Source organism: Rosa rugosa, chromosome 6, assembly GCF_958449725.1.
Source record: "Rosa rugosa chromosome 6, drRosRugo1.1, whole genome shotgun sequence".
Taxonomy (NCBI): Eukaryota; Viridiplantae; Streptophyta; class Magnoliopsida; order Rosales; family Rosaceae; genus Rosa; species Rosa rugosa.
Window position 1 is genome coordinate 39,285,315 of NC_084825.1, and position 18,498 is coordinate 39,303,812.

The 18,498-nt window shown below is 39.5% G+C and overlaps 3 protein-coding genes and 1 pseudogene across 3 annotated transcripts; all 4 read right to left on the minus strand.

The window, feature by feature from the left end:
- Positions 1-1,613: 1,613 nt before the first annotated feature.
- LOC133716764 (polyubiquitin-like) lies at positions 1,614-4,274 on the minus strand (annotated as a pseudogene).
- An 896-nt stretch (positions 4,275-5,170) lies between these two features.
- Positions 5,171-8,965, minus strand: LOC133715600 (histone H3-like centromeric protein cnp1). The gene is made up of 8 exons (XM_062142142.1): positions 8,736-8,965; positions 8,614-8,642; positions 8,144-8,186; positions 7,976-8,023; positions 7,724-7,848; positions 7,124-7,198; positions 5,853-5,928; positions 5,171-5,515 (listed from the first exon to the last, which is right to left on the minus strand). The coding sequence occupies exons 1-8, from the start codon at positions 8,797-8,799 to the stop codon at positions 5,460-5,462; spliced, it is 516 nt and encodes a 171-aa protein (XP_061998126.1). The 5' UTR covers positions 8,800-8,965; the 3' UTR covers positions 5,171-5,459.
- A 503-nt stretch (positions 8,966-9,468) lies between these two features.
- On the minus strand, positions 9,469-13,113 carry LOC133714528 (rhodanese-like domain-containing protein 4, chloroplastic). Its single transcript, XM_062140651.1, has 8 exons — positions 12,327-13,113; positions 11,559-11,661; positions 11,384-11,470; positions 10,896-10,970; positions 10,708-10,782; positions 10,338-10,418; positions 9,941-10,174; positions 9,469-9,816 (listed from the first exon to the last, which is right to left on the minus strand). Exons 1-8 carry the CDS (start codon positions 12,959-12,961, stop codon positions 9,769-9,771), a joined length of 1,338 nt encoding a protein of 445 aa, XP_061996635.1. The 5' UTR covers positions 12,962-13,113; the 3' UTR covers positions 9,469-9,768.
- Positions 13,114-13,485: 372 nt separating this feature from the next.
- LOC133714529 (uncharacterized) lies at positions 13,486-17,152 on the minus strand. Its single transcript, XM_062140652.1, has 8 exons — positions 16,792-17,152; positions 16,467-16,540; positions 15,825-15,905; positions 15,639-15,723; positions 15,235-15,332; positions 14,964-15,051; positions 14,149-14,497; positions 13,486-14,007 (listed from the first exon to the last, which is right to left on the minus strand). The coding sequence occupies exons 1-8, from the start codon at positions 17,059-17,061 to the stop codon at positions 13,754-13,756; spliced, it is 1,299 nt and encodes a 432-aa protein (XP_061996636.1). The 5' UTR covers positions 17,062-17,152; the 3' UTR covers positions 13,486-13,753.
- Positions 17,153-18,498: the final 1,346 nt, after the last annotated feature.

Genomic DNA, 18,498 nt, shown 5'->3' on the forward strand with positions numbered 1-18,498 from the left:
GACTAGATTTACTATTTAAGGGAGTTATGTTGTGAGGGTTTAGGTCCTTTTGATTTTAGGCTCGAATAAGTGAGCTCATTTGTTTGCAATGAGGGTTACCTGTCATACTTGGCGGCTTGTGCCATTTATGATTTTGGTGTGAGACGGCATATATATGATGTACGTGCCTTCTGGCCATAGATAAATTAAGGACAAAATACTGTTTACTCCCTTAGGGAGTCGACGTTTCAGTCCCTGACATTTCAATTTCACCTAAAAAATCCCTAAACTCTCCAATTTCACCAAATTGGTCATTACCGTCAATTTTCCGTCAAAATCTCCGTTAAATTGCTGACGTGGCTTTTCTTACACGCTGAAATGTCTATTATACCCTCATTTTTTTCTTCTTTTATATTTATTTTTTTTCCTCTTTTTTTTTATTTTTTTTATTTTTACCTCTTCTTCTCTCTCTCTCTCTCTCTCTCCTCTTAACCATTGTCAACGACCACCCACCACCATCATCACAACCCTCATTCCTCTCGCCGGTGCTTCTGCCCCACCACCTCCTCCACAACCCCTCCACAATTTTCAGCGCCGGCGAGAGGAATGAGGGTTGTGATGATGGTGGTGGGTGGTCGTTGACAATGGTTAAGAGGAGAGAGAGAGAGAGAGAGAAGAAGAGGTAAAAAAAAAGAAAAAAAGAGGAAAATAAATAAATATAAAAGAAAAAAAAAAGTGAGGGTATAATAGACATTTCAGCGTGTAAGAAAAGCCACGTCAGCAATTTAATGGAGATTTTGACAGAAAATTGACGGCAATGACCAATTTGGTGAAATTGGAGAGTTTAGGGACTTTTTAGGTGAAATTGAAATGTCAGAGACTGAAACGTCGACTCCCTATAAGTATATGGAGTAGACAGTATTTTGTCCATAAATTAATAAAATTATCTATTTTTTTTATAAAAAAAAAAACATATAATCAAATTATAGATTGATCATGATGATCGGTAACTAAAGAACACTGAACACATGTATAGATCAAAATCGGAATACATTTGTAACTTGTAATTAAGTATTCTATCCCTATAAGTATAGGGAGTAAACAGTATTTCACTATTTTGTCCATAAATTAATAAAATTATCTATTTAAAAAAAAAAAAAACATATAATCAAATGATAAATTGATCATGATGATCGGTAACTAAAGAACACTGAACACATGTATAGATCAAAATCGGAATAGCCACCCATCATTATTATAAAGGGCGATTTATTTGTAACTTGTAATTAAGTATTCTATCCCCGGATGTGTCCCCCATAACCGGTCACAACAGGTACGGTTTGATGCAATAACTTTGTTGTGGCTGAAAACACCATGACTCAAAGTTTTATCCAAGAACATAAAATGTAGATTTAGTTATAACTAAATCATCTACTACAGAGACTTATATAGTCAAGAATTATTACTAAAACTGTCTATAACAATGGTATTGTGACTTCTATTACAAATCTGGTAAAACTAAATGTCCATCAGTCTATGACTAACGGGGGAGCGTCAATACTAAAAAGCATGAAAGTCTACGTGATCCCAATAACCAGAGTCATTGGTGACTCTGTCCAGTAGGTCCACCAAATTCATGCACAAGGAAGTGAGGAACACAGTAGTTCCATTCTGGATGTTATTATCAGCAAGAGTACTTCCATCCTCCAATTGCTTATTATGAAAGATAAGCTTCTGTTCATATTCTGGGATACCCTCTTTGGCATAGATTTTATTCTTGAAACTCCAAATTGTATCACAACTCTTAACCTCATAACATGATTTCTTCCCACCGAGTTGTTTAATGAAAACATGTATCGATCCTCGAACACGAAGCTCAAGGGTAGACTCATTCTGGATGCTACAATCAGCCAGAGTTCTCCTCCCGTCCTCAAGTTGCTTCCCAGCAAAAATGAGCCTCTGGTTTATTGGTAGAATGCCCTCAGTTTCTTGGATTTTTTCCTTCACGTTGTGAATTGTATCAGAACTCTCAACCTCAAGAGCGATTGTCCTCCCATTCTGGATTTCGACAAAGATCTGCATTCCGAAGACCAGACGTAAAGTACAGTTCTCCCAGATATTACAGTCTGCCAAAGTCATGTCATCGTCAAGCTGTTTATCAAACAACATGAGCAGTTTCTGGTCTTGAACCCTTGCCTTTACATCCCCTATCGTATCAATCTTCTCCACCTCTAGGGTTATGGTCTTGCCGGACGGGGTCTTCACGAAAATCTCCATACCTAGTGAGAGCTAGCTAAAGATAAAGGCAAACCGGCCAGCCTCTTATTATACAAGAACGATGTTTTCAGAGATCGAAGTTGCTTGATCTTCTGAATTTTTATCGACTTAGTGCATATGAAACATAAGTTGTCCTTATATAAGAAAGTAACACTAATTAGAACCTAACCAGGAATACTAAACTCTTCCAGAAAACAAGACGAAAAGGAAAAGAAATCTGTAGACTTTTAAGAAAAGGACTCAAGTGCAGAAGGTCAGAACCCTAACATATATCCGCATTCTGCCATCTACGAAGCAAAAGGTCAAGGGTAGACTGATTTTCTATGCAGCAATCCTCCAAAAGAATGCCATCCTCCAATTACTTAGTTTGAAAAGTACCCTCCTTATCTTGGATCTTATCCTTCACATTCTCTATTCTATCGGAACTTTCAACCTCAAGATCAATGATTCTCTTTCCCGGTCTAGCTAAAGTTTAACAAAAATCTGCATTCCAAAAGAAATGAATATAGGTAAATATCAATCAGGAGCGGAGCTAAAAGTAAGCTCTCCCAGCTCAACCTGGGTGATATTAAGTTATTAACCAGCTAAATAGCCTAAACAACACATCCATATCTTGAACCAAGGATCTTGGAGAAACGTAAGTAAGAAACTGATTAAGCATAAATCTTCGACCACCACACCACCTTCAAGATTTTTAACATTAGAAAAGATATTGTAGAATGCAACATTGGAATTTTAGCTCGCCCATATAGTTTCTGCTAGCTCCGCCCTTGTGATCAATATTTAAAACAACAAAAGTAGGACGCCTTCAAAATCCACAGAGACGAAGCTAGAGGAACAAGGTACTTCCTCTGATGATGTTATAATCATACAGAGTACGCGAGTTGTCCAGTTGCTTCCCAGCAAAGAAGAGCCTCTGGTGTTGTTTCGGGATGCCCGCTTTATGTTGGATTTTGGCCTTGACATTTTCAACTGTATCAAAAAGCTCCGCGTCGAGAGTGATGATCCTCTCAGTAGCTGTCAGATCAGCTTGAACAAAAATCTGCATCCTCCGAGGAGGATGGGGAAGGAGCACAAGGTCTAGGGTTGATTCATTCTGGATGCTACAATCAGCTAGGGTACTCCAATCCTCCAGTTGCTTCCCAGCAAAGATCAGCCTCTGCACTTCTATTTGGATTCCCAACTCATCTAGGATTCTATCCTTGACCATGTGAACTTTATCAGAGCTCTCAACCGTAAGACGGATTCTCTTCCCGGTCTGAGTTCTAACGAAAATCTGCATTCCCAAGAGGAGATACAAAGTTGAATCCTTTCGGATATCATAATTTGCCAAAGTCTCGCTATCCTTAAGCTGTTTTCCCTCGAAGATCAGCATTTTTTGGTCTTGAATCCTTGCCTTTACATCGTCTATAGTATCAGAGCTTTCCACCTCAAGGGTAATGGTCTTCCCTGTGATCGTCTTCACAATCTGTAGAATATAGTTAACTAGTTAAGTTGGGAGGGGGTCAGAAATAGAAATAGGGTTCAGGGTTTTCTATTCCTAGTTGGATTATGTCCCTAATCCTACTGGGGGTTATACTTACTTCTCCTATTGTATCACGCCTAAAAATACCTCCAAGATTGGAGAAGAATAAAATAATTAAAGCTTATTGAGATTACAGGATTTCCGTTTTCATAATACTAGGCCGACCTTGAGGGAGACTGGCAGCTCAAGATTGGCTCGGGGCGGGCTCCATCAGTGGGTACCTATAAAATTAATGTGGATGGCAGTTTTGATCATGTCTCAAGAAAAGGTAGCGCTGGTTTTGTGGTGCGTGATTGCAATGGCACAATGATAGCAGGAGGAGGGAAACCGCTGAGTGGTTTGCTTTCAGCTGAACATGCAGAAGCATTGGCATGTAAACTAGCTTTTGACTTTGCACTGGATCAGGTTTTGGTACCGGCCATAGTGGAGACTGACTCTCAGCTTGTGCAGCAGCAAGCAGGTCTGGGGGGAGTAATTTCTCACAGTAACTCATAACTTGTTTAGGGTTGTTCAATATAAAAGGCAGCTGAGAATCAACCAAGCAATTGTGGCTTGCACTGGATCAGGTTTTGGTACCGGCCATAGTGGAGACTGACTCTCAGCTTGTGCAGCAGCAAGCAGGTCTGGGGGGAGTAATTTCTCACAGCTTGGTTGGCTTTATGATATATTATACAATTAAATTATTTACGTTAACCCTGAAAATTATTACAGATCAAAATTCGGAATTGATACTTTCGTCTAACAATTACAAGGTTACACAATGGAAAAGCCATAAACCCTAATAGTCCCAATTCTTGTTTACAAAGTTGAGTACAAGACAACAACCAAAGAAAAAACCCTAAGCAATAACAAACCGTAGAGACCAAGTTAATTTGCGGAGTCACTTAGAGAGGGCTCTCCTGCATCCCTAGGTTTTCTCGACCTACACACCAATGCCGGTTCCAGGTACAAGTACCCTTTTGTTGAAGGTCGTTCGAGCTTCTCCCGGGTCTATGGCTTGGGTTACCAACTAACATATAGTTTGATTTGAACATATCAGAGCGCAGTTGAAAATCTTTCTTAGCAATGCCTGATAGCATTTCTATTTTCAAGTTTTAGCTTTATGTTATTTGTGGTAAATATAACTGCGACTGACAGAAGACATGTTCAGCAGGAGAAGAAAAGTAAGAAGCAACAATGTAAACAGAAACAAGAATGAGATTGCCACTATAAATAGACAATGAGATCAAATGAAAAAGAAAAGTAATCAATGGAATATAAAGAAGAGACTCTGCACTAATATACCCTCTTCCTCTTAATCATTTCTCCAGTTCCTTCTGCCCACAGCACTGACAGATATCAGAACCCGGCCCAATGGTAAAGACTGATTTTCCCTCCTACCCAGAAATACATTATAAATCCAGACTTCCATAGAGAACTAAATATTCGAGCATCCCATTGCCCAATGTCAGTTGGGATTCATATACATGAATAATGAGATCAAAATCTAACTGAAAGTATCCATAACATACTATTGTTTAAATCTGATATAGATATCCAAATCAGCATATAGATTAATCTAGCCATTCATTACAATTTATAGCCCTACCATAAAGTACAACATACTGCTACTGTCAGAACAAGTCATTTGATTCTAATGGTGATGATCAGAGTGATTACAGCATTGGTTATGATCCTCTCACCACCGCCTCCCTATCCCTCCAAGACGACGAGCCAGCTCAAAATCCTTCCTCACTGCAAAAACAATGAAACATGTTTGTTATGATATATTACAATACCATGGTCAACTAACTGCAACTTCAAAGTAAATAACTGGTCAGCATGCGAAAATATTTCAGATAAACAACATTTTCGTATTCCTCATCTTCTAACAGATTAACATTTCTTCATTGAACAAAGAAAATTGCAGGTCAATTGAAAGCAGGCATGGATCTTACAGCTTTGAGAGAACATAAGTCTCCCAGTTCAGGTCATATATCGCTACAAGCATTGGCCAAAACTCAAATATAACATAGCAGCAGGGAACTAAAAAATTAGTAAGCAGAGATATTAAATGTCCAGTCTGACTTACTAAGAGTAACACGCTTTGCATGAATTGCACAGAGCATTGAATCTTCAAACAAATGAACTAGATAATCCTCTGCTGCCTACAAGACAAAATAAATAAATAATAGATATGACAAATAATTTATGGTAAGTACTCGATGTGTTAAAGCCAATGGCAACTTCCTAAACCACCCTTAGCTTAGTAGTAGCTAAGTACTCGAATCAACAAAGCAGTTTCAGGCTTTTGTGGTTCCAGCGATTTGTAAGTTTCTGCTTGAGCCCTTTCTGACAAAAAAATGCACTTGCAACATTCTGGTGAAAAAGGCTCTAAGCCTTATTTCACAGAAACTCAGAACTTGTTCAATATAAAAGGCAGCTGAGAATCAACCAAGCAATTGTGGCTTGTATTGTTCCAGTGAGTTGCGAGTTTCTGCTCAAAATTGCTTGAGCGATTTCTAACAGAAAAAAAAAATGCACTTGTAAAGTTATATTTTGGTGAAAAAGGCTCGAGCCTTATTTCACAGTAACTCATAACTTGTTCAATATAAAAGGCAGCTGAGAATCAACCAAGCAAGGTGGCTTGTGTTGTCCCAGCGAGTTGTAAGTTTCTGTTCAAAATTGCTTGAGCAATTTCTAACAGAAAAAAGAAAAATGCACTTGTAAAGTTGTAATATTCTGGTGAAAAAGGCTCGAGCCTTATTTCACAGTAACTCACAATGTGTTTAATCTAAAAGTGGGCTGCTGAATAAATTTCATAAAGTGCACCATTTGCTCATTTCTAATTCTCTCTTGCTTTACATCTTCTCCTTCTATTTAAACTGTTATAGAGTGAGTTGTTTTGAGTGTAGATTGGAGGTGAAATCTTGACAGAATGCAATTAAGCGTTATAGGAAACCCAATCAGATAGTGAAAGGAGTGTTCCTGCAACCAAACCAAAGCAATACGCTGGATAGGCTTTACTTATTTAGCTGAGGGGCTGTAACAAGAAATTGTAGAATCTTGGGTTTGCACAAGAGTTTTATCGTCTGATAAAGCATAAAATAACCTAAAAAATGGAATATTCAGCTCAGAAAGTGTGTGATTTATTTTATACACTGTTCCCAGATACGGCATAGCATCATTCATCCGCACACTTAGACTAGGAAGATTTACTGAAAGTAGAAAGTAGACATCTAAATAAGGGAGTTGAAGAGTACAGCGGAAGAAAAGTAGCATGGCATGGTTGTTCTGTTACATGCAAGTGGACATTCAACCAAGGGTCAATTGCCATTAAATTGAAGAAAAATAGTTATTCACCTCATGAATACACTGTAAAGCTTCAGCAGTCCAACGCGTAACATCATTAGACAAGGTACCGGTGATCTCTCTGACCTACAATGAATGACAAAATTGTTGGCATGGAGCAATCAAACTCACTAGTATAATTAGTGCAGAGAACTTGATAGATAACAGTCTAACCAAATTCTAGCATCACAAGCAAAGCCTAGTTAGTGGCTAGTAAGTTGTAAGCACTAGTTATTAAACTCACTACATACATAGTTCAGTGTAACGAATGCTGGAATCATAAACAAGGGTATTTTACGGTATATTGCAAAGATGTAAAGGTCCACTAATATGCAGGCTATATTGACAACCAAAAGAACATCATAAGAAGAATGCCACCAAAACTGGTTACCATAATGGCAAAACAGATAAGCATTCTGATTTTAAAAAGAAAAATTGCCAAGTAAACAGCTGGTGCAGCATTTAATTTTTATCACTGACACTACCTAACATTTCTTTTCCATCTGTAACATCTTGCTGGATGTGGCTCACTGGCTCATGCATCGTGCAAAAGCACTTACATGTGTGGGTGCAAGTGCTTATATGCATCAATAAGTGAGTTAGTGAACTTACAGCTCTGATGAAAGGTGCACTTGGGATAACCAGCTTCACCGACTTCTGAAAGTGACGAATCTCTCGAAGAGCTACAGTTCCTGGCCTGTTACGTCTCTTCTTCCTCTGTGTTTGTGCTTCTGGACCTATCCATATAGCAACAATAATCATTCAAAATCACCTTATTTCCCATACCACCATTACCACCACCAGTATCAGATTGAAACAAATGAAAGCAAATAACATACAAGTAAACAATGAAAGTCTATTCACCTGTTGTGGCATTCCTCCTAGGTGTCCCCTGCCTCTGTGATCCTGGACCTACAGTTGTAAACACAACAATCATTCAAACTCAACTTAGTCCCATTACCATCCACCACCACTGCCATCAGCAGCAAACAAATACACAATCCGAAAAAAAAGTAGTGAAACCACACTTACTTGTCGGACTTTTCCTCGGCCTTCCAGGCCTTCCAGAAGGTCCCTTCAATTTATCAAAAAATAAAAATAAATAAAAAAGCCAAAGAAATTAGGAACATTAAAATCAACATATTGCATTTTCCTCATTGAAGATAGCTTGATGAGTATTGTTGATCTAAACTACTTCCAAATGCATAAACTTTTAGGAAATGGAGTAACACTCCCCTAGGTCAACTCTAATTCCATGTTCCCAAGGCTAGAAATTAGGTCACCTCCTGGTTCTAATTTTCAATCAGAAACGAAATTACAAAAATATACCAAAATCAACACTATATTCCTCAAAATTTTGACTAGCAGTCAACTCTACTTCATGAACATCCCTCAAAATTTTCCCCCAATTCCAAGTAAAGAAACAAGCATGCTAAAGCAAAATCAGAAATGACTAACGACAAATTTGAAGTATGAGAGAGATAGAGAGGAAAAGAGAGTACCGGTGACGGCGCCGGCGCCGGCGAGCCTCCTGCAGATTCAGAGAGAGAGTTATTAGGGTTTCACACAGAGAAAATATAAAAATCCTCAACAGAAACAGATTCAAGCACACAGAGAGAGAGACCTGGTTGCCGGCGAGCGGTTTTAATCCGGTCTTTCCTGGCAGCTGTGTGCTTGACCCTCGCCATTGATGAGCCTCAAGCAACAGAAACCAAGAGAGAGAGTGATGTTTTCACTTTTTCAGAAAGAGAGGGAAAAGAGATGGATAGAGAGCGCTTCAGATTTTTGGTTTTGATTTTAATTTCAGATTTTCGGGTTTTATATTTGTGCTTTCATTTCCGATCGGACACAGAAAAAAACAAACAGGTTAATTCTTTTTAAATTGGAATTTAAGATAGTGCCCCGAAAAAGAAATAGAATTTCAAATTCCCGCTTAGGCTTTTCGTCCGGAACCGAACGGCGGCGTTTGGGGATTGCTTGGTAACGGTAAAAAAGTGTAGGCTGACGTGTGGGCTGTTTGGCACCGTTGGAAGCCTTCTGAGAATTCTGAGCTGGGTGAGTTTTAAAATTGTTACCGTTATGTGGTAACTTGAGCCGAGATAGAAAGTAATAATGTCTTGAGATAAAAGAGATGTGGTAATTTGAGCTGACTGTTGGGGGTAAATTCAATGCACATCAATAATAGATTATTATTTCGGGACGTTCTTTTCATGGTTATTGTAATTTGAGAATTTAGGCACCATGTCCCATCATGGTAGTCTCATTAACGGTCAAGGTATGAGGAAATAAAAAACATTGTTTTCTAGTTGTTTTAACTAGAATTTAGGTTAGTGGTGGGGCAAAAACACAGAGTTCCATTCCCAGAACCCCAAGGATGTACTGTTTATAGTAAAGCCAAACATAACTAATACATGAATCACATCTACAAAAGATCCACTGGTTACAAATAGGGTATATAAGCAGGGAAAGAAAAGAAATGGAAAATTATTTGCTATCCAACTCATGACAGTGTTTTTATCAGAGAAATATAGCCTAGAAAGTTTCAGGTAACACAGTAACAGGAGCATAGGTTGCACAACTTATAGCGTAGCTTGGAAAAATCTGGACAAACGGCATGCTGTTGTAGAACGACAGTGAGATATAATACAATCGGGCCTTCAGGGTTGGGATGGGCGCGGAGATGTTGGAGGCTTGAAATCTGGATACTGCAATGAGAAAACGAAACAAAACAATGCAAGGCTTGTTCAATTTGTCCACAAAAGAAGCAAACATGAAAATGATGAAGCCAAATATGAGGAATTTAAGTAGCAAGTGAAGTGAGGAATTTACATAGGGGAATGGAGAAAGGGATTTTGAAATCCCAGGAAATGATTCTTTTTTAACTTCTGCTTTGGGAACGGAATTTATCTCAGGGGCAGGTTCTGCAGCTGCTTCTACTTTAGGTTCCGGTGCAGCTTCTGCTTTCACTCCAGTATCAGCAGCACTGGGGGCTGGACTTGCCTCTTCAGGTGCAGGAAGAGCCTTGCTAATCACAGGTACAGGTAGAAGAGCTATTCCGATTTCCTGAAGTTCAAGGCAAACACAAGGAAAAAGACAGTAATATGAGGCAAAATAATAGAATTTGGTGTATGCTAATTGTCAAACAAGAAAAAAAAATTACTTGGATATCATGTGGTTAAGTCAAGAACCAGTTCAAAATGTTGAAACCACATTTGTAATTTTATACCTTTATGTCACCCAAAAGCTCCTTTGGGGCAACCTTGGTGGTTAAGAAACTATCCACTTCTTGTAGAGTTTTATTCCGGTCCTGTCAGAGAAAAGTTACATGTTAATCCTTAGTTTTCAAAATAGAGTATTTAAAAAACAATGGATCCTCTATGATAAAGGAGTTCTGATGAGGTTCACCTCTACAAGAATAACTTAATTTTAAAGACTGAAGCCTGGTATTATAACTAACTAGAGGTATAGCAAGCGATAGAGCAATGGCAGGCAATTAGATAAGGATAGATAGGAGTTACTTCAGAGGAAAGAACTCATCAGCCAAAGAAAACTTTCCATTCAAGTAACTTCTTGAAAGTAAAGGAATGAAGACTTACCTCGGCAAAAAGAAGTTTCTTGCTGGCAAACTGTACTAGTGCAGCTGAGCCCAAAAGTTGCAGGATTGTTTCTAGCTAGAAAGATACAGAGCAAACGTCAGTTTGAAAACTCTTCCTACAACAATCCATGTCACAGAAAAAGGAAAAACAAGAGAATAATCAATATGCTATAGACTGATCAGCCTGACCTCAGTAAAAGCCAATAAACCCAGCCCGGTTGCTGCAGCAATGCCAAGGGAAACAGACAAGACACCTGAGCCCTCCTGCACATAATTGACCACATAGCTATATAAAGATCCTGCTAAAAGCATGAAGCGACGCCAAATATTCTTGCAAACAGTATCAAAACTAAGAAACCATTCACTGAAAAACCAATAATTATGTTCGTCTCAACTCATCTTACTTGACAATGACTCGCTTAGCCCATTTTGATTGAAAGATAAGCTAGGCGAGTATGCACCTTCTAATTCAATTAGATGATCGACTAGCAAGCAATATGATATAGTTCAATTGAAATTATAGTAACCAACCAATGCAAGTGATGTCAATTACTTCAATGCATAACTAGTAGCATATGCTAAATTTCCAAGCTAACGGACTTGGTAATAAATTTTCAATTGTGCATTATATTTGAAAATAAAGTAATCAACCCATGTAAGAAAGTCAAGAGAATTACTCCGACAGCACCACTAATAGTATCCGTTAAACTGCCAAAATCAACGCTCAGTGCTTTTGGTGGTGGTACCCAAGGAAGGCCACTACTCTGCAAAATGATAATCCATGTCAAGTAATACAATTAGATAAGACTTATATAAATATAAAGAGTAACAGCGAAAGGAAATGGGAAATACCACCCATCCTCGGGGTCCTTCTGCACCATCTTTTATGGCATAAGCAGCTTTGAACCCATTTACAGTGACCAACTCAGCAACCAGTTCGGAGTTCCCATCAAACCTGGCTTCCATCAGAAATTTATCAACATAAGCTTCATATATTGGCTTTTGAAATACCAAAAATTCTGTCAGATACTCAGAAAGTAACAGATTTATCGCAAGATCGCAAACCAAGTGCAAAAAGGGAGTCAAACTGAGAACACTATAATCAGAATCCAGTTTATGATGGAACTAAAAATGGAATGTCAACAAAAAGTTTCTTTCCATAGTGTATTTGCTTATATTTATCCAATTCAGCTTGCTTGTCAGAACTCAGAAGGGTTATAGCTAGAACCAAAGGTTGACATTGTTGTGACAGCGGATGACAACTTTTTTAAAATTGTATGAAAACCAAGATCTTAAGTTATGAACCGACTTGTATCGTATGAATGTTCTACTCTATGTTACTAGTTTCTTCTCCAAAAAAGGTGGTTATGCGAATTGCTTTATTCTTTTGCCCTATAAAGAAGATGGGCATAATTCGATTGCAAAATAATGTACTGACTTAGTTATCTCAATACCAGGCATTTCATTCAGTAGCTTTTGAGACTGCTTTGAAAGCCAAACAAAAACAATTTTCTTATTGAAACTCTCTTTTAACTAATCATTATTCACAGCAGTTATTGAGAGACATGATATATAAAGAATGAGAAAAGGTAAACTGTAAAATTGGGTGAAGACACATACTTATCCAGGATGAACAATGTAGTATTCTCTGGTTCCTTGAACTTCAAAGAGAGCTTCTTTAAGAAGCCCGGCTTATCTTCCCCTTTATAAACAATTGGCACTGCCTTCTTCCCCAGACCTCGGATATCCGGACTACCTACTTGCCTTATCTCCCCTGGTGCTCTTATATCAACAAGAAATGCATTTGCATCTTCACCCAATTTTGCATAAGCACTCTTAGCAGATTCAACACCAAATGGCTTAGGATTCTTTAGCACCTGTGACAAAACCAAAGGAACAGCCAAGATGGCAAACCCACCAGCTATAACTGCAGGGTTGTCATTAACAAAGCTAATAACATTGTCAAGAGCTCCACTTGAATCAAAGTCTCCATTTGCTGCACTCACTGACTGCCCCAATGCCTCTTCATATGTCAAAGCCTTGGCAATCCCAGCATTGAAAACAGAAGACAAAAGCAATAGTCCACCATGGAAGCTCTTAGACAAACCCTCTTGTGAAGCTTTAGCACTAAAGCTAGTGGAGCTTGAGAACTTGGGTAGTGAAATGGAGGGCAGTGATGGGAATTTTCTGGGTTCTTTTTTTCTATCACCAAGAACTGATATAGGGGTCAAGCTTGCTGCATTGAGGGCCTCCATAGCATAATTCTACTTGAAAAAACACAGAAAGGCTTTCTGGGGGGTCTCAGAATAGTGATGGAAAAGCCTTAAACACCATGAGAGATGGAGGGTTTACGCAGAATTTTTTTGTTTCTAAGGCTCTACAAGCCTTAGCTTCTTTAGTGGGTGCAACTTGGCTGGTGTCTTTTTGGTCTTTGGGTGGGAGGGTGGTGCTGATGTGTCATGCAAGATGAGAAACTTGGCCATTCGGTGCAGGACACGTAGTGTTAAGGATTGAGAAGTTTGTTGATAAATTATGTTGATTGAAAGCACAAGACTTTGCCTCGTACATTGTGTGGTTGAGAAAAGAAGTCCGCAGAAGTGAAAGTCTCCAGTACATGCTACGCAGCAGTACAGTGGTACTCGCTAGAGATTTCGCGATAATACGAATCCTTAAACCAAGGTAGATTCACCTTAATCATATTTCACCACTCTGTAAAATTATATTCCAACATCTAAACTGGCGCCAAAGGAAATCTCGTTTTAGTTAAAAAAAAATCATCTTTTCATAGAACATAAAGGCATCACCCACATTACTCATTACTCATTACACTAAACTAAGGTCTGTTTTAGATTAGAAATCCAAATGGCTGTCAGTACTTGAAGAGGCATAGAAAGGCCTAGTCCTACTATTAAGAATCTTCTAAGAATTCTTCAAGCTATTGTCACAGACACTCACATCTAACTAGACTTTGTTATCCTACGGCAGAGAATAGGTGAACCAAAGATTATCAAAATATGTTACAAGCAGAAGATCGAATGAGGACTGTTTTACAGAAGATCGTAAAAGTAATCCAGACCTTGCCCAATTTCCCATATCGAGATGCCACAACCCCATTTACGAGCTTCCTCTAGTCGCATGGAAATTGACAGTAACGATGGGTAGAACACAGCGTGATTGTTATGATCATTATCAGTGTACAAGAACAAATGTTCTGCGCTGTTCTTTTCCCATCGAAATGCAGGCTTGTGCTTCTCCAACAAGGAGAGGTAATCTCTTCCGGTGATAGCACCACCACCAGGACCTGCATTGCATTGTCGATAGAAGTTAAGAGTACTGTCTTCATAAACCGAAATCCACTAAGAAATGATAAATCAAATAAGATATTTTCCGAAACCATCAACAAGAGGAATTGAATGTGCAAAGGGAAAGAGAAATAGAATACCTCCTGAGAGGATGTAATCATTTCCATAGAAATTGATGCCAAGAAGTATCTTGCTGGCCAGAGCACTGTTTTTATTGGTACCAAGGAGCAGCTGGAGGGTGGAATCGATCCACTTCAGAGGTGCATTGGGACCTGGATTATGAGGCCCTGAGAAGTCATACGTCATAAGTGAGAATCCATCCACAGCATCACTCAAGCTCTGAAGATCTTTAGGTCCAAAATCATGCACTTGGAGCTTCTCTGAATGTGGTGGGCCTATAACATACACCAACTGCAAGCGGTGCTTATTGTTCCTCTCTGAAGTCACAGCATGCAGTGCATCTCCAAGATCTTTTATAAACTGTAATGCCTAAACTAGCAAAAAAATAAAGATTCCTTTAGATCTTACATATTTGAAACAGCAATAAGAGTTATATGTTTCACATTCTAGCAAACAGTACTGCTGAATAGCAAGACAGATTCTTGTTATCCAGTAATAAACCTTGTAAACAGAGATTTCAAAGGAAGCTAACACCTTTTTGTATGTCTAGTTGTCTACCTGCTTTGTGTCCAGATATGTATAAATTTAGATAGCAAAGCAGATTCTGATTTACAACAATACAACCAGATTGCATTCGATCAAAGTTCTGTTACTTGCAAAACTTGAAATGATTAAAGAAGATGTACGATTGAAATTGTGAAAGGCTTCACTATGGGTGAAAATAATTCAACAAAATGACAGAGTTTTTAAAACATGCCATACATGTCACTCTACTTAATTGATTAACCAAAGGAATTGTAACTACTAAAAGGTGAAGAGAAAAAGTGGCCTTTACCAAATTCCGCATCTTTGGATCATGCAAAACTCGGTAAGCTGCCCACCTTGACCAAGATTCCAGCACAATTCCATCATAGCCCATTTCCCTAGACAGAAAGAAGGCCCCAAATTACATCAATATGAAGGAAACTATACGTTGGTACAGAATACAGACTGCAACATAATTAGATGCCTGTAATGTCCAACACGCTTGGAAGCCAATTATGCCAAGTCAGGGCACGATATCTTGAAAAAATAAAGATGAGAAAATAGTCAGATGGGAGGCTTACTTGCACTCGCTTACTATAAGATCAATAGCCTTATTCCTCTGCTTTTTCTTTGTAAGCAACTCTGCTGGAAAAGCTTCCAGAACAATTCTAGGCAATACCTATACCAGTATAGAGGATTATCAATCAGCAAAATAGGGACAATATGTCATGGAATACAAATTTAAATTTCTTTCTAATCAAAAATCTATGAATGGGCCTGTCCAAGTTTATTACATGCCTGACTGAATTAATTTCTCAATCATTGAAGCTACATCTCAATCATTGAAGCTACAGCTCCACATAAAGCAAATAAGGAGAAAACGACTGATTTCTATTCTATTCTAGTAGTCTTACAGGATATGAAAGCTGATAATATGTCATTGAATGTCTGGGGGGTTGGGGGTTGAATAAGTTATTTTCCATACCCAAGCGTCTCCTGCTATTCTAAGTTCTGAGATCCACCCAATATCAGCATTATGTCTGCCTTCCAGAATTAAGCTGGTCCCTTGACTGGTCATGAAACGGAAGAAATATATTACTCATTATTATAGGTTAGGGAAAAGACCAACTACTCATCTCACTTCATCAAACGAAGAACACTGGAAGCATACCTCTTCAGATCATACCAGACTGGAGATATATGTGTAAATTTGGAGTTAAACCTTTTTGCCAAGTCATAGCCCTTAGAATTCCTGCACAAATTCATATGGAAAAGGAGTTCATACGCTTCAAGCACAGTTTTGCAAATATATCTATCACAAGCAACACAGCTGTACTAACCATATTCCTAGGTTGTCACAGAAAATCAAACTTTCATAACCAAAATACTATGCAAAACAATAAAAGAGTACAATATGGTATCTATACTAGACCAAAAATGACTCTTTGTACACAAGAAATACTAGTGGACCGGTTCAAACTCTACTACATTCTTAACCAGATTAACATCGTGTCTGGAACCAAACGAATCAGTCAATTCAAAATTTTGAATTCCACATCCTTTTACCATCAGGTTTGAAATGTTAAATCTATTTTCACTCATGTTCCCAATTCACAAAACAACTAACATTCAACTCTGCTATTCGATATTTCTGTTCCAAACATGTTAAGTCATTTACAAAATAACGTCTTTTAACCCCGAAAAAGAACATTCCTTCTGTATTTGGTTTGAAACAGTACATTGGAGATAAAAATTTGATTTCCAAGCTTTCAAATAGAAAAGATCAACAGAATCACATAGCTATTAGACATACCATGGAGTAATGTAAGCTAATACAGGATAAGTATAGTGCCTGCCAGTCGTATTTTCCGAAACAACTGCATTTTCCTGAATTTTCAATACGATTCAAGAACAACAACCTAAAATCAATCTCACAATGATACACCAAAACACAGTAATAAATCATTAAATTTTCTATTTGGCTGCTGAGAAATCAGAAAAAGCTACGAACAAAGCCACAAAATTGTTACTAAAACACTAAAATTTCATATCATTCCATGCATTTCCTGATTAACAAAACCTAATTGATACTATAAAACAGCTCGAAATTAAGCTAAAGTAATCAGTGAGGTACTTGCAGTGAGGATCTCTTGGTAGGTCACGTCGGGCTTAACGAGGCCTCGCCGGAACACGTAGGACTCCGTCCGGTCTGTGATCGGAGCATAATTGAGGCGGTACACGAGTACCGAGATTGCTGAAGATACGACGAAGAAGAGGACGAAGGTGATTACGAGCTTCCGATTTGAGGACGATGAGGCTGAGTGGGAGAGTTGGTGCGACAGTTCGACTCGGACTTTGCGGCGATCGGAACTCGGCGCGACGACTCTGCGGTCTTTTTTCTTCGCCATTGGCGTCGTCACTGGACGAACTGAGAAGTATACCGGAATTAAGAGGAGGAGAAGATTTTGGGTCGGGTAGATTTGTCCGACCGGCTAGTAGAACTTAGACACGTGTCTTACTTAAAGGGTTTTTTTTTTTTTTTTTTTTGTAGTATTTAAACATTAATAGGTAGCCTTTGGCAAGTCGACCGGAGAAATTCTTAGGTGCGGGCATGCGGTTGCCTGCGTCACGTGGCACGGTCTGTTGTTAGGACCTGCCCAGTAATCCCACCACTAATCACCAATCTGCAGGCAGCCCAACAGGCCCATAACCAATCATAGTAGCTCCAAGAATGCTGATGTAAGAAGTGGTCCTGAACCACCTGTCGATCAATCCTTTTGTAGCGGTTGGAACCTAGTTCTCCAGCCCTTTATGTATTGTAGCTGAATCCCAGAATGAGGCAATGAAGAATTATGAATGAACTTTAGCTTTCTTTCTTTCCCTTTAATCTCATTTCTGTGTGTGCACCTATCATCTGGTATCAAGCCATGCCTCCTTCTCGGACCGTGCAGACTGCCGCCCCCTCCTCCGCCCCTCCTACCTCCGCTTTGGTTCCGCCACTTCCACCCACCCCACCCAGCTCCACCGTACCATCTGCGTCCTACCAAGCCGGAGCTGATTCACATCTTCACAGAGAGGAATTCCACCACTCTCTTGAGCTGCTCCGAGACGAGTTCCATCATTCCATCGACAGTTTTCAACTGAACCACTCTTCCTTCCAAAATCACATAACAGCTCAGATGGCAGCCCTACAGAGCACCATAGTGCATGCCCTTACCCATCGACACCAACCGATCCATTCCTCTACCACAAACTCAACACACTCACAGGTACCATCTTTTTCACTCCCTCCACCACCCCAGACACCCTCAACCTTGCCTCAAATCACTTTCGGCTCCTTACCGTCCCCGCCACCACCAGACTCCTCCCCACACACCCCACCGCCCTTTTCCTCGGTACCGCCTCAGTTTTCCACCATCACCTCTTTTCCCCAACTCCATATACTCTCCAGCACCTCTGCCCCTCAACCACATCTCTCACTACCCGAATTCTCAGCTCCACTTTCCACTACCACCACATATCTCCGAGGCCCTCCACCACAGCACCATGACTTTTACTTCTCCAGACCACCTAAAATGACCCTCCCCCTTTTCACAGGAGATGATGTCGTCGGCTGGCTTACAATGGTCGAAAGGTACCTCCGTACTCACCGGATTCACCCTTCTGAACACATCTCCACTGTAGCCTCTTTCTTCGGTCATGACGCTTGTATGTGGATGCACACCTTCGAGCAACATTTTCCGGCGGCCACGTGGGATCAGTTCACCTCCGCATTTCTGGAACACCATGGTGCCGGCAACACCGTGGACCTCAAAATTGCCCTCTCCCAATTACAGCAGTCCTCC

Coding starts and splice junctions, on each gene's coding strand:
- LOC133714529 (XM_062140652.1), bottom strand. CDS start 17,061: ATGGCGAAGAAAAAAGACCGCAGAGTCGTCGCGCCGAGTTCCGATCGC. Junction 16,541..16,791: donor CCTACCAAGAGATCCTCACT/GCAAGTACCTCA, acceptor TTGAAAATTCAG/GAAAATGCAGTTGTTTCGGA. Junction 15,052..15,234: donor CTTATAGTAAGCGAGTGCAA/GTAAGCCTCCCA, acceptor CTTTCTGTCTAG/GGAAATGGGCTATGATGGAA.
- LOC133715600 (XM_062142142.1), bottom strand. CDS start 8,799: ATGGCGAGGGTCAAGCACACAGCTGCCAGGAAAGACCGGATTAAAACC. Junction 8,643..8,735: donor AACCGCTCGCCGGCAACCAG/GTCTCTCTCTCT, acceptor CTGAATCTGCAG/GAGGCTCGCCGGCGCCGGCG. Junction 8,024..8,143: donor GCCGAGGAAAAGTCCGACAA/GTAAGTGTGGTT, acceptor TTACAACTGTAG/GTCCAGGATCACAGAGGCAG.
- LOC133714528 (XM_062140651.1), bottom strand. CDS start 12,961: ATGGAGGCCCTCAATGCAGCAAGCTTGACCCCTATATCAGTTCTTGGT. Junction 11,471..11,558: donor AAGGACCCCGAGGATGGGTG/GTATTTCCCATT, acceptor ATCATTTTGCAG/AGTAGTGGCCTTCCTTGGGT. Junction 10,175..10,337: donor AGCTTTTGGGTGACATAAAG/GTATAAAATTAC, acceptor CTTGAACTTCAG/GAAATCGGAATAGCTCTTCT.